This window comes from Mustelus asterias, chromosome 14, assembly GCF_964213995.1.
Source record: "Mustelus asterias chromosome 14, sMusAst1.hap1.1, whole genome shotgun sequence".
NCBI lineage: Eukaryota > Metazoa > Chordata > Chondrichthyes > Carcharhiniformes > Triakidae > Mustelus > Mustelus asterias.
In genome coordinates this window covers 70,928,126-70,953,094 of record NC_135814.1, presented here as the reverse complement: position 1 = coordinate 70,953,094, position 24,969 = coordinate 70,928,126, and the positions used below count along the sequence as shown (strand labels likewise).

The window sequence follows — 24,969 nt, the reverse complement described above, 5'->3', positions numbered from 1 at the left end:
GTGTTGATGGTGTTGGTCCCGGGCTCCGGGGTGTTGGTCCCGGGCTCCAGGGTGTTGGTCCCGGGCTCCAGGGTGTTGGTCCCGGGCTCCGGGGTGTTGATGATGTTGATACCGGGCTCTGGGGTGTTGATGGTGTTGGTCCCGGGCTCCGGGGTGTTGATGGTGTTGGTCCCGGGCTCCGGGGTGTTGGTCCTGGGCTCCGGGATGTTGAGGATGTGGGTCCTGGGCTCCGGGATGTTGAGGATGTGGGTCCCGGGCTCCGGGGTCTTGATGGTGTTGGTCCCGGGCTCTGGGGTGTTGATGGTGTTGGTCCCGGGCTCCGGGGTGTTGATGGTGTTGGTCCCGGGCTCCGGGGTGTTGATGGTGTTGGTCCCGGGCTCCGGGGTGTTGGTCCCGGGCTCCGGGGTGTTGGTCCCGGGCTCCGGGGTGTTGATGGTGTTGGTCCCGGGCTCCGGGGTGTTGATAACTCGCTCTCTCACAATCAGCCTCAGCCTCTTATCGCTCGTCTGCCTCCCCAACCGCCAATATCCTGCCGGGCCAATCAGAGGCGGTCGCCGCGGCCCACGTGACGGCGCGGGACCCCGGCGCTCCAATCAGAGCCGAGGGATGTCTGAGAAAAAGCCGGCGCGCGGCGGGCGGCTCATCAATAACAAGTTTCCGAGCGCGAGAGAGACAGAGACCAACTGACAGAGAGCCCAACGCGAGAGAGCCCAGCCCGGCCAGCGCGGGAGAGCCCAGCGCGAGAGAGCCCAGCCCGGCCAGCGCGAGGCAGGCACACGGGCTGCTGCTGGTGCTGGAGGTGGTGCAGTCCGGGAGCCGCGGCGGACACATGTGGCGGTGCTGCTGCTGCTGCGCCCAGGATGCGTGATGCGCCCTGTGTAAGATGGTGGGGTCGGAGAGCCTGGGATTGAGCCGAGGTCCGCGATCCGTCGCCGCCTGTCGTCATGGTGGAGTCCCACCCGCCAGGCTGGCCACCTCTTCATCTACACCGTGCGGGCTTTCTGCTGCTGGCGATGCTGAGCCTCTCCACGCTACCTGTTAAACTCTCAGCTTACCCTACCTCCCTGAGTGACTGCCAGACACCCACCGGCTGGAACTGCTCGGGTAAGGCATCAGTCCCAACTGGGATGGGGTTTGGGTCCCTTTAAACTTCCAGTCAGCTGAATATTGACACTGATGCTGAAAGTTACTGTGATTGACTGCGTTGTGATGGTTTCGGGTGAAGTATTGCAAAGATGTTGCAGACAGGCAGCTAAAAATATATTGCCTTTCTGACCAACGTTCTGAAAAGTGCACAACGTTTCGCTACGATGCTCTGGGCATTTTATATATTTTTTAATTTAACATTTTTATTTATCTCAGACCGAATTCGATTTGATCTGGGGGGAGGCGGTGGGGGGTAATCTCTCCCGCAGCCTCCACCTCTACAACTGGCCATTTTTATATATTGATGCTGCTGCTGCGAAAATGTTCCCGGGGCGAAGAAACCTTGGACATTTCCCGTCGAAAGCATCCAGACCCAAGCCGGCTTTGCTGTTCTTCCAGCAGATCTTCAGCGCGCCGCAGAAGCCGGGCTGTGGAGAGCACGGAGATCTGCATTAGTGGAGGGAAGCAAACTGCAGGTTGCAATGCAAAAGGAATTGTTTCTCTTCTCCCTCTCTTTGCTCTCGCGCACAATCTGTCTCTCTGTTGGGATTTTTATGTCGCAATCCCGCAGAAAACTGGAGCCAAAACAAAAAAGAGAAAGCGAGGGGCTGCCAGCGATTTTTGTCTGCGGGTTCAGACTTGTGATTAACCACATCTCCATTGGAAAGATTTAGGTCATCAATCTTCGTTAGAAATAGACAATGACAAGCTTTCACCAAAAATCTAGCTTTCGCTATCTTTGTTGCAACTTGGTCATGCCACCTCTAGGTTCCTGTCCATATAAATAACAAATGCGTGTATGTATAGATATGTGTGTATAATATATAAAATAGACACCTCTAAGGGCAGGATAAAGGATGGGGGAAAGGGGACAGTGGATGTAGAGTAGTAAAATTCGGTTTAAAGAGACAGCGCCGTGTTTCAGATTAAACTGAAACCTCGAGGCTGAGGTTTGCAAAGGCTGCTATAGAATTTGTTTTTGCAACACTCGGCCGCCAGAACAGGGCTACAAATCTGCCCAGTGAGACCCGGCCATCCAAGAGGGACCCCACACCCAACCTGCGAACCCAGGGACAGGATAGATGGCGAGCCCTTGTCACACTGACCTGCTTTGCGTTTGCCAGCGAAAACACTGACATTTCATTTTCAGCAGCCGCTGAAGTTCTGCCAGTACTTTCCTTTATTCTCTCTCTGTTAATATCTCCAGGTTTTGACGACCGAGAACACGACTTGTTTCTTTGCGACATTAATGCGTGTCAGTTTGGAGGGGAGTGTTTGCGGATCGGAGAGACCATAACCTGCGACTGTCAGCTCAAGGTAAGGAACAGACATTGCTGTTTTAATGGGGCTCCGTTTAGTCTGGGTGGCATGGGATTGCTGTCTGTTGTGTTCGAGGGTGTGAGCAGTGTGGACCTTGCAGAAAGTCTGGCAGATCCTTATGATAATTGTTTCTTTTTTTAGTGCAGCACTGACTATGTGCCAGTCTGCGGCTCCAATGGCTATACCTACCAGAACGAGTGTTACCTGCGACAGGCTGCATGCAAGCAGCAAAGTGAAATAAAGGTGCTGGGTGAAGGATCCTGTCCCAACGGTATGCATACCGCAATGTACATTGTAACGGTGTGAATATGAGCGCAACACGCGCTTTTAACATTGTTTTTTCAATTCATAAAATAAATCCGATTATCCGACGTGATCCAATTTGCAAGAAATTATTACATAGGCAGCCTCAGACATCAGGCACTGCTCGTTATCACGTTTCAAAGCTATTATTGAACGGAAATGGGAACTGCGAGTACCCTGGATTGGGCACTTAATCACTATTCAACCCACAATAAAAAGTATATTAGTGCTACTTGGAGTGCCATAGTCAGTATTTGGTCATTTGTTCGTCAGTTTAATTCTCTCAGCATAGACAATAGAAACTATATCTATAGATTCCAGCAATAGACTGTAACCAGCATTGAAATGCAAAATAAAATCAGTCAGAAAAATCACTATTACACGATTGTGCCTCCTAATGAGATTTTGTCTCTCTACAGATATGGGATCAGGTTCTGGTGATGGAGGTAAGTGCCTATCTCAAATGTATTTTTAATCTAATCATAGTATTGTGGTTATAGAAGCTGCTATGTCATCTTTAGATGATGCATCTTACAATATAGGCATCAAGATTTTTCTTCTACAATTCTTCTCCTTTTATTTTCCTGCAGATGCTGTTTGTTTTCTGGCAGCTTGCTTTAGCTGAAAGTGCTAGACAGTCTGGACCGCTCTGCAATGGCAGGCAATGGTACTGCATAATAGGTGGGCAGGAGTGGACTTGTAGTGGGGATAGCTGAGTGGCGGAGTTTTGTTTCCCTTCTCCCTCAATCACCAGTCATTGAGCACCCCAAAAGTGGAGGAAACTCTAATAACATGCACAACTCTGGAACTTTAACCCTTGCCATCGAATTGAGAAATCTACTCTACCACTCATGCTGATGTCCAGTAAAAATATTAGCATGAAGTGCCATGGATGAAATCTTGCAAATTAGCGCACCTTCTGAAAATTGCAAATTGAAATTTCAACTCTTAACCACAGAATTGTTTGACTGAAATATATCCATTGCATGGCAATAACTGACTTATTGCCATTGTAGAATGATACTGTACAGGTGGAGACCATTCGACCCATCATGTCAGTGTTGACTCTTGTAGAGCTCTGCACTTAATCATACTCCTCCTGAATGTTTGATCATAATAACTGATGTACAAAAAAATGGAAAATATTAGACAGAAAAGCAATGCTTTTACATTTTGCTAGTGAAAAGTAAAATATTTATTCATATGGTAATGTTTATGGTATCCATTATCTGGATATTAGGCTATACTCAGCAGAAGACATTTCTAGGCCATTGGTGTTTTGGAGGTCTAAGTCCTGATAGGAATCTGTTTGCTTTTCATATACCAAATATGAAATGTGAGCATTTGATTGTGGGGAGATATACATGCATTTGAACTGGTAGGACAAGTAAGAAATTAATCTCAAAGTTCAATTATAGATACACTTAACAAAATGTCCACAGACAAATTCTGCTTTTCTCATTCATATTAAAGGTCAGCAAAGATTGACTCAACCCTCTGTGCATTTTACTTCTAGTGCAGGCTTCATTATTTAACTGCTGTAAAACACGTGAGCCTCATTTCTTTCAGTAAAAGTCTAATAAATATTTTTTAATGTTCTACTAACCCAAGAAGGCTGAGTGGTGTTCTTATAGAAGTCTTTAAAATTATGTAGGAGTTTGATTAAATACATTTGGTGAAATTGTTTGTTGTGGATTCCAAAACTAGGATTCATAAGTATAAGATAGTCACTAGTAAATCCAATAAGGAACTCGGGAGAAACCTCTTAATCAAAGTGGCTAGAATATGGAACTTGCAATGTCGTGGAGTCATTAAGGCAGAAAGCATAGTTATATTTATGGGGAAGCTAGATAGCACGAGCAACAAAAAGAACAGTAGATTAAGCTGATAGATGAAGTAGAATGGAAGAAGGCTGGTGTGGAACATAATTATAGCATAAACTAACTGAGCAGATAACCTCTTTCTGTGCTGTAAATTCTATGTATGAACAATGCATTATTTTTGTACAAAATTTTATTCTTTCTTTCATGGAAGAAGTTATAATAATGATTCTTTAATATTGTCAAGCAGCTAGTGCATCATAGTCAGGAGATATGTTAGTGGTTAATAATTCAATTGTGAAAAAGCCGAATGTCTAGGTGGTAATGCCCATTCCACAGAGCAAACTTGGTGTATTGCATATCAGACAAATAACAGAAGCACCTTGGTGGATGGGGATTCCTTCAACATGATGAGAAGGGTAGTTAGAGGAGTTAATTACAGCATGTGGCTTGCCACAATCCATGGCTTGGGGAAGTGACAGGAAAATTGCTTCCTTCTGCCATAATTTCCCATTTAGATTTTTTTGAAATCTGCCAAGATAAAAGTGAGGGAGACCATTTGATCCATCTTGGCTCATCCACTCAGATTAAGAGAAAAATACTTGCATTTCTCCATTGCAGCATCTGTCTCTGGATAAAACATAAGGTTTTTGGTGGCCAACTCTATCTAGAAGCCTCCCAAGTATTAATCACTCATTGCATGAAGGATTTGTTCCAATCTGTTTTAACTTTTCACTTCACCAGTTTTCACTTATACTCCCTTGTCCAGTATCCTGATACATATACACAGCTCCTCCCCCACCCATTGTTTGGTCAGACCCTTTATTCACTTCACTTTGGTGAATAGGGAACTTGTGAGAAGGCAGGCAATAAGGACAGAGCTAAAGGGCATGCTTATTTCCCTCCTGAATTGTCTTCAGAAACAGAATTCTATGGGTGTGCTTTCCATTGAAGGATGTTACAATGATTAGTCAGTTGCCCCAGACTAGCAGTGAGTGGTGATATTGGATGAATAGATGTGTGATCTCCAGCTACTGAGCAAAGAACAACATTGGTGAGTTGCATCTCACATCTGTTAGACTCAGCTATGGCACAGAACTACCAAGGATGAGGGAATTAAGTGTGTGGAAAGCTGGAATGGTTCACCTTAAAGAAGGTTTGGGAGAGATGCTCAAAATTGAGATATTGATGAGGTAGATAGGGAGAAACGTTTCAGTGGTGTGTAGATCTATAAGGAGAGAGCACAGATTAAGATCATTGGCAAAAAAGCTGGGAGAAAATGCAAACCTTTGAAAATTTCAGTGAGTTTTGATTTGGCATGCAATGCCTAAAAGATTGGGGGAAGCAGACTGATTAGTATTTTTCAAAGAGGAATTGGATATATAGTTAAAATAAAAATTTGCAGATCTACGAAGGAAAAGTGGGAGCATGGAATTAATTGTCATGATGGGCCAAACTATCTCTTCTGTGCCGTCCATTCTAAGTGAGTGAAGTGACGGTATCAACAAACTGGAACATTGAATTTTCATTCCTGGAATTGCTTTGTATGGATGTAGACAGATTAGGGTTATTTATAGATAAGTGTCCCAGGTGGAGTAGGTTGGAGAAGACGGGATTGTCCTACAGTAGATTGAGTAGCCATGCATAACCTCAGATAAGGGAACATATTGGTTCACCACTGTGTTAATCTACCATAAAAACACTCTGTAAAACACAACGTTCCAACACCAAATAAAATAAATGCAACAAAAGCAGAAAAATGCTGGAAAATCTCAGCAAGTCTGACAGCATCTGTGGAGAGAGAGTAAGTCAACATTTCAAGTCTAGATGACCCTTGTATCTTGCAGTGTGTCATTCCTTTATTGGTGAGAAAATAAACTGAGTTGTCCAAAAGTAAAAGAATACACAATCATGTATTTTATTCCAGGTAGTGGCAGGTCAGACTTGAAGATCAGGTCTGACCTGCCATTACCTGGAACAAAATACATGATTGTGTATTCTTTTACTTTTGGACTACTAACAGTTTATGTGGAATAACCATAGAACAGAAAGCTAACTGTACAGAAGGAGATCATTTGGCCCACCATGTATGTGCTGGCTCTCTGAGCTAAGTCTTATTTCCCTACCCTTTCTGCCATAGACCTGCAAATTTACTCTCTCAGTTCTTGTCTGATTGCCTTTTGAAAGCCATGACTGGATCTACCACCACCATTCTCTCAGGCCCCTTGCTGCATAACACCTTTCCTTGTGTCTCCTCTGGTTTTTTTTGGCCCATCACCTTAAATTAGTGTCTTCTGGTTCTCAACCCTTCTACATAAGGGAACAGTTTAGCTCTATCCACTCTCTAGGCACCTCATAATCTTGAACACTTCTATGAAATCTCACCTCTGAAGTAGAACAATCCCATCTTCCCCAATCTATCCTTGTACCTGAAGTCCCTTATCATGAAATCATTCTTGTAAATTTTTTCTGCATATACTTCCTAAAATGCTATGCCCATAATTGGGCAAACTATTTTAGTTGAGTCGAACCAGCAGTTTTTTAATAGAAGTTTTTCATAGCTTCCTTGTTTTTGTGCTCCCCTGCCTCTATTTGTAAATGGTAGTCATGATGTGGAGATGCCGGCGTTGGACTGGGGTAAACACATTAAGCAATCTCAACACCAGGTTAAAGTCCAACAGGTTTATTTGGTAGCAAAATCCACTAGCTTTTGGAGCACTGCTCCTTCATCAGGTAAGTGGGAGTTCTGCGTTGTCAACACATGACAAGCAGAGTCGCTGAGCAGAGACTGATAGCCAAGTTCCGCACACATGAGGACGGCCTCAACCGGGATCTTGGGTTCATGTCATATTATCTGTAACCCCCACGACTTGCCTGGGCTTGCAAAATCTCACTAACTGTCCTGTCTGGAGACAGTATACATCTCTTTAACCTGTGCTTAACGCTCTCTCCACTCACATTGTCTGTACCTTTAAGACTTGATTACCTATAAAGATTCGCATTCCAACCATTATTTTGTAAATTGAGTTTGTCTTTATATGCCCTGTTTGTGAACAGAACTCCCACTTACCTGACGAAGGAGCAGCACTCCGAAAGCTAGTGGATTTTGCTACCAAATAAACCTTTTGGACTGTAACCTGGTGTTGTGAGACTTCTTATTGTGTTTACCCCAGTCCAATGCCGGCATCTCCACATCTCTATTTATAAAGCTCCGGCTTTCAGACGCCATTTTAATCACTTTCCCAACATGTCCTGCTGCCTTCATCGATTTTGTGCACATGTACCCACACGTTTCTTTGTTCCAGGACTCACTTTAGAATTTTATCATTTAGTTTATATTTTCTCCTCTTGTTCTTCACACTTATTTGGCATGTGTCTCTGCCCAGAATCGGACCATTTTGCAATCTATCTATATCCTTCTCTGAGGGCAGATACTTTCCTTCCCACTATTTCCATGTTTTGTATCATAAATTGGGCTCTGTCTATAAACCCAGGTAATTGATATACATCTAAAAGAGAAGGAGACCTAATACTGATCCCTTGAGGAAGCACCACTATATGTTCCTCTAGTCTGAGTAATCTGTGCATTATTAATCTCTGCTTCCAGTCTCTTAACCAGTTTAATAACCCACAGTTCCACTGCACCTTTAATTTCATGGGTTTCAACTTTGACAAGTCAATTATGTTCTTTATCAAATATCTTTTGAAAGTACATATACGCATCAGCTCTTTACATTATTTCATCAAAGAACTCAATCACTGTTTGTTAGTTTTGACTTGCCTTCAACAAACCCATATTGCCTGTTATTAATTAACCCATGTTTTCCTCAGGGGAAAACTAATTTTATAAAGATTATGTATATTCTACTGCTGGCGATTGGTTGACAGGGTTGTAGTTTATCCCTCCGGGTTATCTGAAACATGGGTGTAACATTTGCAATCCTCCAGTCCTATGACACTACCATATCCAAGAAGAATTGAGGGATTGTGGTTAGTAGATCCATCTTTGGTTTCCTCAGAAACCTAGAATGCATCCTATCTGGACCAGGTGTCTTTTCTGTTTTTCAAGTAATGATCTCTTGAGTATCTTTTCCAGCTTCTATACTCCCCTATACTATAATAACAGATCCACATTTTGTGAAAACACATTACCTGAGGCAGGTTCTGTCTCCTCAAGAAGGTTGTTAATTGGCTCCAACCTTCTGCTTTATTCAGTTTTTAAAAAATAATATTGTGTTCACTTTCATGTTCATTAATCTATAATTATACATTTTCAGCCTCTTATTTCCTTTCTTCAATTCTCACCACTTTCTGCATTTTTGATTCTTGACTGTAATGAATCTGACATCATAAACCTTGTTAATGTTTCATTTTAACCTACACTCCTTTAGTGATCCTAGAAACTCTCTAGCTTCATAGGCCCATCATATCCCACTCATGAGAACATGTTTAATCTGTACCTAAACTATCTTCTCTGAGATTTTCTCATTCCTCATTTACAGTTTGACCTGCCAATCATTCACTGAAATTAGCACTCTTTCAATTGAACACCTTCACTGTTTTGTTCCTTGTCCCTTTTTTAATAACTAATCTAAACTGTGATCAACTGTAAACACATTTGAATAATATGTTACTATTTTAAACTGGTACTGCAGCACTTTTTGCATATGTATCTTATTTAAATTAATGAAGAGGGAAATATGGCCCATGGACCCTATTGGGTATAACAAGAGGTCTGTGATTATGAATTAATGTATGAAAAATAGTCATTACCAGGCCACTAAAAAGCAGCAAATATGTAACACAAGGAACAAATAATCAGTACAACTGATACCAAATGATTATGTTCCTGATTAGTTATTCCTATAATTGTATTCATTACAACATAAGTGGTCAGGAAGCTCATCAGTCTTGGTTCTGTGAGAAGCATGAACTCCATCATTATGGCCACTTATACAAGTCTGGCTTGCTACTAGGGAAAATAATGGAGACTAATTTCCACTTGGACTGCATAATTTACAAATGCTGAATGAGTTAATCTAGTATTGTACGACTGATTCTGCTTAGAATCATAGAATCCTTACAGTGTAAGGAGGCCATTTGGCCCATTGAGCCTGCACTGACAACCCCACGTATTTACCCTGCTAATCTTCCTGGCACCAAGGGGCAATTTAGCATGGACAATCCACCTAACCTGCACATTTTGGACTATGGGAGGAAACTCAAGCACCCAGAGGAAACCCATGCAGACATGGGGAAAAAGGTACAAATTCCATACACATGGTGGTTTAATTTTATGTTCAATCAATATGATGATTTCTATTTTTTTAATATTACTTTTTGATGTGTTTTGGCACCTTCTTAGAAGCACAGAGGGTGGTGTAAATTAGAGCGAACCTCCTGTTCAAGCCCCAGAACTTGCTGTATCAGTTGTAGAAGCTGATGGTATCACGTAAATGGTGGCAAGAGCCACAAAAGATTGCTTTGGTTTGCCCAACATTATACCTGAAAAAATTTTGACTTGTGGAGTTGTTGATTTTAGAAAGTTTAGAAACCACCTTTGGATCCATTTAAAGGTGATGGAAGTTGAGATAGTTGCTAGCATATATTGATAGACACATACTTTCTGATGATCTTTATGATGAAATAAAGAGGCAATCAAGGGTGAGTTCCTGAAGAATGCCACTGATGACTATATGGGTGTGTGAAGAAAGCCACTACTGATAATGAAGCTGATTTTTCCTGTATAACAAACTCACAAGACCATGCCAAAGAAGTAGACTGCAGAGGAGAGATGTTCAAGGTCGGAGAGGTAGAAGAGGATGCAGACAGACAAAGCCAGGGTTTCAACCAAGATGATATTTGTGATTTTGACCAGTGCAATCTTGGTTAGAGTCATACAGTCAGAGGTTTACAGCATGGAAACAGGCCCTTTGGCCCGACTTGTCCATGCCGCCCTTTTTTTTTAAACCCCTAAACTAAACCCAATTGCCCACATTTGGCCCATATCCCTCTATACCCATCGTACCCATGTAACTATCTAAATGCTTTTTAAAAGATAAAATTGTACCCGCCTCTACTACCTCTAGCAGCTTGTTCCAGACACTCACCACCCTCTGTGGAAAAAAAATTGGTTCTATTGGCAGGTCAGAAGTCGGGTTGGGGAGTGTCAAGTAAAGGATGATAGGAGAGCTGTGAGAGTTGCTGCAATGCAACACCATATTCCGGAACTTGAAGCAAGTGGCATTTGAAAGAGGAAGTGGAGTGAGTACTGATTACGGTGGCACAGTTGTTAGCACTGCTGACTCTCAGCGCCACGGACCCAGCTTCAATTCCTGGCTTGGGTCACTGTCTATGTGGAGTCTGGAGTCTGCATGTTCTCCCCGTGTCTGCATGGGTTTCCTCCGGGTGCTCCGGTTTCCTCCCACAGTCCAAAAGACGTGCTTGTTAGGTGGATTGGCCGTGCTAAATTCTCCCTCGGTGTGCTTGAACAGATGTCGGAGTGTGGCGACTAGAGGATTTTCACAGTACCTTAATTGCAGTGTTAATGTAAGCCTACTTGTGACACTAATAAATGAACTTTAACTTTAAACTTAAACTTTATTTAAGGGTGAGCTTCTTGGAGGGGTTGCAGATTGCAGTCTTGAAAAAGAATGCACCATGCCAGAGGACAATATGAGGTGGCTGTTGAGAATGTATCGAATACGTTCAGTGTAATGGAAGCACATAGCAAATCAATAGTATGTACATAGCACATGAGTGACAGCAAGGTGCTTTTTAAAAAATGGTGAAAGTTGATAGCATCACTATGTGCAAGATTAACAGTGAACAACCGATCTGACTTGTTGCTGACATGATCAAAGCAACCTGTTACAATTTACTTCGGAATTATCTGAGATGTATTTAAGTAAAAATACTTTTTTAAAAATGTCAAAGAGCTTCTAGCTGCATTTCCAACATTCTATTATATATCAACAATATGCTAATTGAGTTTCCTGTAAATATAATTCTTTTGAAGCTACGTTGGGTTTTAAAAAGTTAATTATTTGATGCAAAGCTTCTAATCATCCATTTACTTTAGGTCTGTAAATGCTAACTGTCAATGCTGTGGGTATGTGTATTGAAGAGAAAAATGGGTGCGATCTTACCACCTTGCTGCACCCAGCAATCAGTGTGCCGAGCTGGGAAAATAGCAGGAGATGCTAAAAATCAGGGGTTGGAGCTTATCAGCTCGCTACACTGACCACCGGTAAGAGGGGGCGAGAGGCAGAAAATTGGATTTGCGCCTGGTTTCTCCCCTCTTGCAATCTTGCCAGCCCTGTTTTGCCAGCAAAATCAGGTTCATGCCCAAGAAGGGCACGAGGCTGATTTGAATATTAATGACATGTTTAACATGGGGGGGGTCATGGAGTGATGGGGGCAAGTGACCAATCTCCCAATGTACTGCATACACAGCATACTGGGAGATTGGAGGGTTTCAACTGCTTCACTGGGCAGGGAATTCCACAGATTCACAATGCTTCGTGTGAAGAAGTTCCTCCTCAACTCAGTCCTAAATCTGCTTCCCCTTATTTTGAGGCTATGCCCCCTAGTTCTAGTTTCACCTGCCAGTGGAAAGAACTTCCCTGCTTCTATCTTATCTATTCTCTTAATCTTATGTTTCTATAAGATCTCCCCTCATTCTTCTAAATTCCAATGACCCCAGTCTACTCAGTCTCTCCTCATAAGCCAACCCTCTCAACTCCAGAATCAGCCTAGTGGATCTCTTCTGCACCTTTTCCAGTGCCAGTATACCCTTTCTCAAGTAAGGAGACCAAAACTGTACACAGTACTCCAGGTGTGGCCTCACCAGCGCCTTATACAGCTGCAACATAACCTCGCTGTTTTTAAACTCCATCCCTCTAGCAATGAAGGACAAAATTCCATTTGCCTTCTTAATTACCTGCTGCACCTGCAAACCAACTCCTTGAGATTCCTGCACAAGGACACCCAGGTCCCTCTGCACAGAGCAAGCTGCAATTTATTACCATTTAAATAATAGTCCATTTTGCTATTATTCCTACCAAAATGGACGACCTCACATTTACCAACATTGTACTCCATCTGCCAGACCCTCGCCCACTCACTTAGACTATTTATATCCCTTTGCAGACTTTCAGCATCCTCTGCACACTTTGTTCTGGCACTCATTTTAGTGTCATCTGTGAATTTTGATACACTACACTTGGTCCCCAACTCCAAATCATCGATGTAAATCGTAAACAGTTGTGGTCCCAACACTGATCCCTGAGGCACACCACTAGTCACTGATCGCCAACCAGAAAAACACCCATTTACCCCCACTCTTCGCTTTCTGTTAGTTAACCAATCCTCTATCCATGCTAATATGTTACCCCATATGCATGTGATGCCTTTGTCAACTGCTTTCCCCCAAGATTTCCTTGGACCTTCACTCTGAGGTATTGATGGGGCCCGGCCTAATCGGGGTAGACTCCTGCAAAACCAGACACATGGTTCAGTGTAAAGGAGGGACAAGTATCTGGCAGATTGCAACTTGCTTCAAAAAGGTCAAATTAATGAAGGTTTTGTGGCCCCTTATTTTTGTGGTGGACTTTGACCTAGCGCTTGGTCACAGCTCTACCCTTGGCCTTCCCCGGAAGCTCCATGGTGCGCTCCCCGAAAGCAGTGAGGATGCACAACTCTGGGACCTCACCTTTGGTCATCACCTGCTCACAGTGATTATAGACCATCATCTCCTGCACGGACAGAAGGAGGGATTGGATGCCTGATGGCTGGGAGGATGCTAGGGGGATCGGGGTGGGGGCAATTGGGTGTTGGCACTGTGCCTCTGCAGGCAGGGATGGTAATGGGGAGTGCCAGAGAGGTTGGAGGAATGTGCTGGGGGTAGAGTGTTGGAAGGCCATAGGGTGTCAGTGAATAAATGTGGACATTCCAGGCGCAACATATGGGACTGATGCCAGGACAGGATGGACACTCGCCCTTGCTGCTGAATGAGGTTGTTAATTTTCTTTCTGCACTCGCAACCACCCTCTCCTCCCCCCCCCCCCCCCCCCCCCCCCGCCCCGCCACTCCCCCTGTCCTCCATGCCAATGCATAGGTACTTGCAGCTGCTGCCACCGCTTCCCAGGCTGCACTGCCATCCCAACCCCTGGGCCACTAACCATCTCTGGGGGAAAAAGATGGCCCTCCTCCATAAATCATGGAGCTGCTCTACAAGGTGCCACATTCCTGACATGCTTGACTGTGTGCATCATTTTACGGGCGAGTCACTCACCTGGTGTGTTCATAACGGCATGACTTGCATGGAGACTGAGTGTTGGAAGATTGCGATATGGGGCACATCCAAAAGACCTGCATGGAACACCCCTGTTTTCTCACTGTTATGATGCTGAAATATTTTGAGAATTCTGCTCAATGTCTGCATACAGAAAATATGGAGCAGTAATATGACTTGTGCTGGAGTTGGTGGGTGCAGAATATACTGATACTCCATAAATGCCTTTGTTTAATGGATTGATTTTGCTGCATTGAATGTTGTTTGTTGGGGCAAATAATAAGTGTCAACTTCACCTGTGTGAAATGATCTGAACGGCAAAATTCTGGAATTATATTTGACGGCTCCGCATGTTGCCTTACTGGTGAGAACCAAATGGGACGATTGTCCTAGTCAGAGCACTTAAGGACATTTTTGGTGAGCACAGTTAAGCAGATCATTAATTATGTTAATTAATATTCATACTTTAGCTTTGAGATTTAAGAGTGTGACAAGGAAAATCTAGGAAGAATCAAACATTGACATTTGAACTTCAGGGTTCCCAGAGGAAAAGTTGTAGATCACCAATAGAAAATGTACAGGAAGCACATCATACTAAGTAAGTAAACATCTTGTACTGTAAGCCAACAGGAAGAAATTGCACAAATAGAAAATTAAATGGGCTCTGTCTTGATGTTTCTACATTTTAAAGGTGTTATACAAATGCAACTTTTGAGAAAATATTTGAAATTTATTTTTGGGGTGGCGAGCAACTGGCAGATTTACAGATCACATGTTACAATGATGCCTAGAACAAGTGATGGGGTAGGGTGAAATTGTGCTTATGTACTTGTATGAAATCATTGTCTGTGACTGCAATGGAAGGGTTAATCTATTCATCTGCCAATTTCTCACAGCATGATTTCATCGCAATGATGTGTTTGCAGTGTAATTTAATGTAATGTTTATAAATGAGAAAAAGGGAATATCAAAGACTTCTGGAAATGCAATGGCCATTTAAAGGCAAATACATACTTTAAATTATTATAAGAATGGATTTTCTTTAAAATATCTTAACTAATTTAGCTGGTGACTGACAAAACTCCAACTTGCCAATTTAATGTGTTATTCAATCATTTGACTTATTATTTAACAGAGCTCACCATCCAGTAATTATTTATTAATGTCCCCAGTCTCTGAATTAGATTTAGTGTATTCAATACCACAGTTGTGATTTCCTCCATTGTTATGTTTCCAGAAGTTGAACAGCAGTGAAGGAAATAAAATGGCAATTTTAAAGTCTTGTTATATTTCAAACTCAGACTGGAAAATCTAATGTTCATAAGGAAGCATTAATTCAAGAGTTGTAGAATATATCTACAGTGGATTTTACTTGTTGTTTTGGGCCACATGCTACTTACTGAATTTATTTATAAACTCTAAATAATTTTGAGTAGACCATTTGATTTTTATCACTGTCAGATTTGTTATTATTGCTTTCTGTGGATGGTGCATTTGTATATGAAATACTTGTATCTGTTTATCATTTACTTACTTGTCTTGCCAGTCAAACATAAGTATTGTCAGCTGGATCTAAATGGGTAATGGAATAAAATGCTGTAGCTGCTAAGATTTCAGTGGCATTCCACTACAAAATGTGCAGGATTTATTTTGCAGTCATTTTGTTTTAATTTTGAATTAGTTATAATTATCATTCCTACATTGATTATTTTCAATTGAATTTCGGAACAAACCATCATATTTCAGAAAATCCCACAAACCTCAAGACGTGTGACTGCCTTTTTTGTTATAATTTTGTAGAAAACTAACTTGTCTTTGAGATTTGTTCTCTACTTCTACAGGTTGAATGTGATACTCTATGGAGACTAAATTGAATAGCCCCCCAAAAAAGGAGCAGGGAGCTGTTGATTGCAGGCAGCATGCCACCTTATGTTGCCTGTATATCTGAATGATCTGTGTCCTGCAGTACTAACCATGTTGCTCGTTATTGGACTTGATCAGTAGGGGCCAATTTCATGAGTGCTTAGCACCACTTGAATCTCTCCTGTGCTGCTTAAAGCCAGGCTGTACAGAAATGCTGGAAAACCTCAGTAGGTCTGACAGCATCTGTGGAGAGAGAATAGAGCAAAGTTTCGAGTTAGGATAACCCCAGACTCGAAACATTAGCTCTATTCTCTCTCCTCAGATGCTGTTAGACCTGCTGAGGTTTTCCAGCATCCATGGTAATTTGCTTTTATTTAAGTTCCTACAGCGCTTAGGTTCATGGAAATCCTGACAAGTGGTGAACATGCATTTATAATGGAGTCAGTTGGGTTCCAAAATTTTTATTATAGAGAATAAAAACAATGGGGGTGATTTTGTGCCCGTGTTCACCATGAGCACAAACAGCGATGTGGGTGCAAAATCTCAAATCGGAAAATGAGATTATCACTGACTATCACATTTTCTGATTACAAAGCAATGAAGCTCATAGAGATTCAACTTCTTTCCAAGCAAACAAGATAGCAGCAGATATAGTAGTCCCAACTTTGCTGAGCATAATGGGGGGGAAAGCATTTAAACCACTGAAGTCTGGTAAAGCCAGGCATGAAAACCTACGATGAAATAGTGGAAATATTCAGTGAAGAGAGGGCAACTTTTCACTGAAACCTTTAATCATTGCAGAAAGGTTTGGGTTTCATAAGCATAACCAACAAGGTGCATCAATCACATAGTTTGTAGCTACCTTGAAGAGACTAGCTGAACACTGAATTTTGGGCTGTCTTGAATGACCCCAATTAGAGATAGATTAAGGATTGAGGCTATTCAAAAGCAGATGTTAACGGAAAGCAACCTAACCATAAAAGTTTTGGAAGTTGCTGTATCAATGGGATTAGCAGCCAAAGAAGCTCAAATTGAACTGGAGCACCAGTATTCCTAAGATGTTGGCCAAAAACCGAATATGGACAGACTCAATTGCAGTCAGTGTGCAAAAACTGGGCACTCAGCAGCAGATTATTGGTGCAAAAGGGTCATGTTGATCATGCTTGTTGGATAAAGAAAAGCCAGTATTCCAAAAAAGCCAAGTGCAAAAATACTGGATAAGAGGAGAAAGGAGTTTAAAAACAGCAAGATTATGTTGCAGCTGTATAAGGTGCTCGTGAGGCCACACCTGGAACACTGTGTACAGTTTTGGTCTCCTTACTTGAGAAAGGATATACTGGCACTGGAGGGGCTGCAGAGGAGATTCATTAGGTTGATTCCGGAGTTGAGAGGGTTGGCTTATGAGGAGAGACTGAGTAGACTGGGGCTATACTCATTGGAATTCAGAAGAATGAGGGGAGATCTTATAGAAACATAAGATTGAGGGGAATAGATAAGATAGAAGCAGAGAACTTGTTTCCATTGGCAGATGAAACTAGAACTCGGGGGCATAGCCTCAAAATAAGGGGAAGCAGATTTAGGACTGAGTTGAGGAGGAACTTCTTCACACGAAGCATTGTGAATCTGTGGAATTCCCTGCCCAGTGAAGCAGTTGAGGCTACCTCATTGAATGTTTTTAAGGCAAGGATAGATACATTTTTGAACAGTAAAGGTATTAAGGGTGAGCGGGCGTGTAAGTGGAGCTGAGTCCACAAAGATCAGCCATGATCTTATTGAATGGTGGAGCAGGCTTGAGGGGCCAAATGGCCTACTCCTGCTCCTAGTTCTTATGTTCTTATGTATCCACATGGTATGCAAAGGGTGCATAAAAGGACTCTAGTTGCAGTCTGAAGATGAACTGTCATTAAACTTACTGGCTAGTGCTGGTGCGACAAACTGTCATTGGGTAACTCCTTTACTGGACGGACAGCCTCTTGGGTGGGAATAGGCCCTGCCCACTACTTGCTGGAATGAATCCTGCTGAGGCACTCTGCAATGCTCAGTGTCTGAGATTCACTCTGGCAAGTACACCCAAATATCAGGCAGGAAATACTCCCATTTTCCCGCATGTTGGGAGCTTAGATTTTTTGGGGGAGAATCCCAGCCCTGATGTTTTCCAGCTAGGTTCTTGCCATTAAAGCTGGATAGTTTCCTTTAACTATGTGCTCGGAAAAATCTGCAGACTGTCCATTCAACTGCAATGGAAGTAGACAATGGAACTGCAGTTTTGTTGGTACCAGAAACTGTTTACCAAGAAAAGCTTCAACATATTGCCTTGTAACCCTCTAAGATAATATTGGAATATTAAAAATCTATACTGGAGAAGTGAGGAGCCATAGTGCAATTGAATGGACCGTCAGCAGATTTTTCCTTGCACATAGTTAAAGGAAGCTATCCAGCATTAATGGCAAGAACCTAGTTGGGAAACATCAGGGCTGGGATTCTCCCAAAAAAAAATCTAAGCTCCCAATATGCAGGAAAATGGGAGTATTTCCTGCCTGATATTTGGGTGTATTTACCAGAGCATATCTCAGACACTGAGCATTGCAGAGTGCCTCAGCGGGATTCACTCCAGTAAGTGGTGGTCAGGGCCTATTCCCACCCAAGAGGCTGGCATTATAGCACGAGGTGGGCCATGCACATGTGCTGATCTCAGTGCAGAGAGATTGGCATGTGCACACTAGCCCCTCATTCTTCCCCCCCCCCCCCCCCCCCCCCCCCCCCCCCCAAGCTAGTGACTCCCAGCCCAGATTAAATTGGCCTGAGGTAAATCTCATGACAGATTCCGAGGCAGGTCTACTGACATTCTTGATGAAACATGCCATTGTCGTCAATACTGGGGAAAGGATATCTCAGTTAAATTTCAAGATTAAGAATGTGAGTCAGGCAACATGCTTCAAAATTAGGTCAGTGCAATAAATCCCAAAGGAGAGGCAGAATTAGAGTGGCTGGTTAAAACGGGAGTCCTCAAACTCATTAATGTGAGTGAGTGGGCCAATTGTACCCATGATGAAGATTAGTACATATTTGTGACATTATAAAGTAACTATCAATCCTGTTCTGTATGCACAGCAATACCCTCTGTCTCTGATTTGTTTGTCTCAAGGCCAACATTTCAGTAAAATTGACCTCAGTCAAGCATATCTACAAATGGATGTGGATCCTGATTCACAAAAACAGTTGATGATCATGACAAATGTATTTCAATATAAAAGACTACTATTTGACATCCCCTTTTCACCTGCATGGTTGTGGTGGATCAAAATTTAAGTGGATTGGAAGGAGTCCAGTGTTACTTGGACAATATCTTATTTATTGAAAATAATGAGGAAGAACATCTCCTTAACCAAGATGGCACACCACAGAGCTTAAAAGATTAAGATTCCAGGAAGACACATGTCAATTTTTCCAATCTTCGACCGAATATCTGGGTCATGTCATGTACACAAAGGAACTGCACAAGTCACCTTTGAAAGTCAAAGCCATTTCTGAGCGCCTCAAAATGTCAATCAACTTTGATTAAAATTCTGGAAAGACAAACATGAATTTTTACTATCTTCAATTGAATATCTGGGTTATGTCATAGTTGCAAAGGAACTACATAAGTCGCTTTCAAAAGTCAAAGCTATTACTGAGGCACTTGCACCTCAATGTCAATCAACTTCAATTTTTTTTGGGCTTCCTAAATTATTATAAGATTTGTCCCTAATCTAGCTGCTATTCTTAAACTCTTACACAACGTGTGTCAAAGCAGAAAATGGAAGTGGTGGATCAGTGCAAGAGCCTTTGTACAGACTAAGGAAGCACTACTAAAGTTCAGAAGCCTTAAAGTTTGATCCAAATTTACCCTTGCAACTGGCATGTGATGCATTATCTTGTGGGATGGGGATGGTGGTTTCCCACATAATGCCATCTGGTGAAGAGAAGCTGATACCTTTTGCATCAAGGTCCTTGAAAAATGTAGAAATCAATTATGCACAGATAGAGAAAGAAGACCTTGGAATCCTTTTCCGAATACAACAGTTTTACTAATTTCTGTATGGGAGGCAATATACTTTATTGATGGACCATCGTCCCCTTAAAATGATATTTGGGGTCCGAAATAGGATTTCATCACTGGCAACAAGCAGGATGCAGAGGAGGGCATTGCTGTTATCAGCACACGTACACAAAGTATCAGTCAAACCGGCATGGGAACGCTGATGGACTCTCCCAACTCCCTTACCCGGCGATTCATCAATAAACAGTTGGTATGAAATTATTTTCTATTTCGAGCAAGTACATTACACTCCTGTAACTGCATGACAAGTTTAAAAAACATACCAGAAATGATCCAATATTGTCAGAAATCATGAACATGGTGCTTCATGGCAAGACCACTGGAATAAACCCCGAGTTAAAGTTATATTCCACCCAAAGACTCAAACTTTCTATACAGGCAGATTGTCTCCTCTAGGAAATGAGATATCACTTCATTATTAAGGAAATGTGTAATATACTAATTACATGAAGATCACTGTGGCATTGTAAGGTTGAAGGAGATAGCCAGAAGGTAGGAATGAGTTCATCTTGTGTAAAGTATGGAACCTGCTGCCATTAATTCCATTACATCCTTGAATGGCCAGAAGAGACCTGGCAAAGTATACACAGTTTATGTCGGACCATTCAAAGGGCATTTTCTCTCCATTCTGGTTGACACGCACTTTAAATGGCCTGAAGTTACCAATACAAAGTACGTCCTTTGAGAACAATTGAAAGACTAGATGAAATTTTCAGCAGTTTCAGATGACGGGGGGGCAGCACATTTTGCAAGAATTCACAAACTATTTTAAATAATTCAACACATCCAATCCGCTCCTTGTCTTACCACAAATGGGCTGGCAGAACACTGAAACATTCATTGAAGGTAACTAGAAAGCAAGGTTCACAATTGAGCCAATTCCTGCTGACATTCAGAACTGCTGTATACTCAACGGAGTTTCTTCAGCTTTGCTCATGGTTACCCATTTAATATACACATTGTCTGATTTGCTTAAACCACCTAAGATGAGAAATAGTCGAGGGTGAGGGAGAGGAAGAGAAAAACAGCGAGATCAGGTTATATCACAAGAACACAAGGCAAAACATCATGGGGGTGATCTTACCAAAGGGTTTTAAGTGCCAAACGAGCATGAAAACAGGAGAGAATCACACCCATTTCATGGGCAAGCTCTCAGATGCAATTGTACGACACTTAGAAAAAGAGTTCAGGTGTGTTTCTTGCCAGCAGCGAGAGGGACAGAGCCTTGCCGGGAAGCTGGCTGTGGAGCCCTATGGATGCCATTGTGCTGGCAACCTGATCTCCCAGTACACTGGGAAATGTTGTCTTCCTTCACCACCTCGGCCGATGCTGATTCCCACTCCCTTGCACTGCAAGAGTGCCAAGCTGGCCCTCCAGACACGTGGTCAAAAAGCAGTAGGAGGACACAATGGTTGAGATCAATGCTGGGAGTTGTTAGGGACCAAATCAGAAACCCCAAAATATGTTACGAAGTTAGACTAGACCCTAACTACTTTTTTGATTTTTGGGTGGTTACGCAACAGGTGATTCTATTGCCCCACAGGGAGGCTTTTATCAAAACAAACTTTATTTTAACACTACTGTTTTAAATATAACAAATTAATTAGCTTGAGTTTTACCAATTGAACTGCTTAAATATGACAATATACAATTTTTAACTGCTAACGTAACTCTATCCATTCCAATTTGAGCAATATTCCTCAGACTTGAAGTCTTCACACACAGTTATCAAACAACACATGTTTACGGAGACTGCCAGTCCTCAAATGTCCAGAACACCTGCAGAGAGACCTATTTCTCCTAGCAGGTCCCAAACAGCAGACTCCAGAGAGAGAAAAACACTTCTTGTTTTGTGCAGACGCAAACCAAATTTGCTTGTCTCTATAAGCTTAGCTCCTCCCATTAACTCTTTCTCTTGTCAATCAAACTAATTAAACCCTACCCTGAAACCCCAGGGAAACATCCAAAATCAACAAATGTATTAGCTCAGATTAAAGCAAACACCACATTATTTAGGATCAGTCATTCTTCTGCATTCTCAGCCTGTGGGCCATCTGGAGTAGACAGATTGGCACTGTTAAAACAGAGCTGGCTTTTAAACATATCCTTCACAAGAACCATAATATAAGTACATTTCTTAAAGGCACAGTATCGTCAGAGTTGAGCACTGAGGGCCTGGATGCAGTGTTGCAAGAATTTCAGTGATCTCACACTTATGAAGATCAGTGAATGCATCTTCAAATGCACTTTCCATCAACCACTCCTCAATTCCTAAACCTTTCACTTGCCTGCCAATCAGGACTTGTACCCAACATTTCATATGCTTCACCTCATCCTCGCACTTGGCAAAACTGCAAACATCACCTCCACATCTTACTGGTTATACACTGTGCCAGCATTAGCCCCCATAAAGGTGATGGCAATTATTGGGATGCCATGGCTGAGGCCATTGGCGGGGCTGAAATAATTGAAGATGACTATCTCCAAATCAAATCCTTCTTGCATCCCACTTTCCCCTCATTGCACATTTTCTTCTGATTTTTGGAAGCTGCAGATAGCATAGGCATGCATCTCTTAATTTATCCCCACCCTCTTCCCAGCTTCTCTTGGCACGATGTTGCCCTTATTCCTTTTTCCTTTCAAGTGCTTAACAGATGTAACGTGGCTAGGCAGTAGAGAAACAGAAGAGAGCAATAATGAAATTGCAGCCTGTCACTTGATTCCATACTTTTACTGAGATAATTATATTACCCGTATCAAGATTCAAATTTGAGGCAGGATCTACACATGCAGAAACACCAGGGATGAATGACCTGCAGCCAGGGCAGGGGCAAGAATTGTACAGGTACCAGCTCATCGGAGGGTGAAGTCGCACACTAGTTGTGCTGCACAGGACTTTTCAGCAGCTTACAGAAGAACCCTGATGGCAATGCACAATAAATTCTCATTGTATTGAGACCTGTGATCAATACTGAGGGGCATTTGAGGAGTCCAGCACCAATGTGGCACAATACTTCAGGCAGAATCTAGGGGCCATCCTTTCCAATGTTTTTTTTCTGGGTAGCTGTAAGACTATAAGATGTTAAAGCAGAATTAGACCATTCGGCTCATCGAGTCTGCTCCACTATTTAATGAGATCATGACTGATCTGATATGATCCTTAACTATGCCATAGCATGCAAGGCTATGGGTCAAGTGCTGGAAAATGGGATTAGGATAGGTGCTTGATGGCAGGCACAGACTAGATTTGATTTATTATTGTTGCATGTATTAGCATACGGTGAAAAGTATTGTTTCTTGCGCGCTATTCAGACAAAGCATACCATACACAGAAGGAAAGGAGATGATGTACAATATATTCATAGCTTGGGTGTAGAGAAAGATCAACTTAATATGAGGTATGTCCATTCAAAAGTCTGACAGCAGGGAAGAAGCTGTTCTTGAGTCAGTTGGTACATGATCTCAAGACTTTTGTAGCTTTTTCCCAATGGAAGAAGGTGGAAGTGAGAGTGTCTGGGCTGCGAGGGATCCTTAATTTATGCTGGCTGCTTTACCGAGGCAGCAGGAAGTATAGATGGAGTCAATGGATGGGAGGTTGGTTTGCTTGATGAACTGGGCTACATTTATAACCCTTTGTAGTTTCTTGCAGTCTTGGTCAGAGCAGGAGACAAACCAAGATGTCATACATCCAGAAAGGATGCTTTCAATGGTGTATCTGTAAAAATTGGTGAGAGTCGTAGCGGGCATGCCAAATTTCCTTTGCCTCCTAAGAAAGTAGAGACATTGGTGGGCTTTTTTTTTGTAGCGTCAGTGTGGAGGGGCCAGGACAGGTGATCTAGACACCAAGGAACTTGAAGCTCTTGACCATTTCCACTTCATTCCCATTGATGTAGATCAGAGCATGTCCTCCGTTACACTTCCTCAAGTCTGACTATCTCCTTCGTTTTACTAACATTGAGGGAGTGATTATTGTTGCACCATTTTGCCAGATTCTCTATCTCTTTCCTGTACTCCATCTCATCATTGTTTGAGATCCAACTCACTATGGTGATGTCATCAGCAAACTTGAAAATGGAGTTGGAGTGGAATTTGGCCACACAATCATAGTTGTATAAGGAGTGTAGTAAGGGGCTGAGGACAGCCTTGCAGGGCATCGGTGTGGTGTGGAGGAAGTGTCGTTGTTTATCCTTACTGATTTATGATCTGTGGGTTAGGAAGTCTAGGATCCAGTCACAGAGGGAGGAGCTGAGCCCTAGGCTATGGAGGTTGGAGATTAGTTTTATAGGAATAATGGTGTTGAAGGCTGAGCTGTAGACAATAAATAGGAGTCTGACACAAGTGTCTTTGCTATCCAGGTGTTCCAGGGTTGAATGTAGGGCCAGAGAGATGGCGTCTGCTGTGGACCTGTTGCGGCAATAGGCAAACTGTAGTGGACCCAGGCAATCTGGAAGGTTGGAGTTGATCTGTGACATGACTAATCTTTTGAAGCACTTCATAATGATGGATGTCAGAGCCATTGGGCAATGGTCATTAAGGCACACTGCCTGGCTTTTCTTTGGTACAGGGATGCAGGTCATCTTCTTGAAGCAGGTAGGGATCTCAGATCGGTGTAAAGAGAGGTTAAAGATATCTGCGAATGCCCCCGCGAGCTGGTCTGCGCAGGATCTAAGTGCCGTGCCCCTCTAGGCCAGTCGCTTTCCATGGGTTAACTTTTGTGTGGTACCTTAATGAATGCTTCACCCAATAATGATGCAGTGTCTGAAAGATCTCATAGCTGCTTGCCCTGCAATGGAAGCTGTCATTCAATGGGCTGCATATTATGTTGGGGTGGAAGGCTTCTCCAACCGGAAGCAAAGTCTGTATGGAGCCGACCCACTCTAGCTGTAATGCCCTGTGGGTGGGCTGAACAAGGTCCGAGTGGGACGACTTCTCTTTGGGGAAGCAGCAAAACTCTTGGGAGCTGCCAGCCATTCTGGTCAGTAGCACCATCAATCCTGGCAGCAACAGGATTGTGTTAGTGAGCACTCCCAGGACTGCAAAGAGGGATAGGAAGAAGCCCTGTGGAGTCCCAGAAGCAAGTAAGTCCAGGGTCTTGAGCAGGGGAGATCTGGACAAGTTGGAGG

The 24,969-nt window shown here is 42.7% G+C and overlaps 1 protein-coding gene across 1 annotated transcript in view; it reads left to right on the top strand.

The window, feature by feature from the left end:
- The first annotated feature begins 592 nt into the window (after nt 1–592).
- Nucleotides 593–24,969, top strand: part of tmeff2a (transmembrane protein with EGF-like and two follistatin-like domains 2a) — a 101,492-nt gene continuing 77,115 nt past the window's right edge. Inside the window, exons 1-4 of the mRNA XM_078228614.1 lie at nt 593–1,104; nt 2,354–2,463; nt 2,608–2,737; nt 3,189–3,215. Of these exons, the coding sequence (XP_078084740.1) occupies nt 945–1,104; nt 2,354–2,463; nt 2,608–2,737; nt 3,189–3,215 (427 nt within the window). The 5' untranslated portion in view covers nt 593–944. The remainder of the gene's footprint in view (nt 1,105–2,353; nt 2,464–2,607; nt 2,738–3,188; nt 3,216–24,969) is intronic.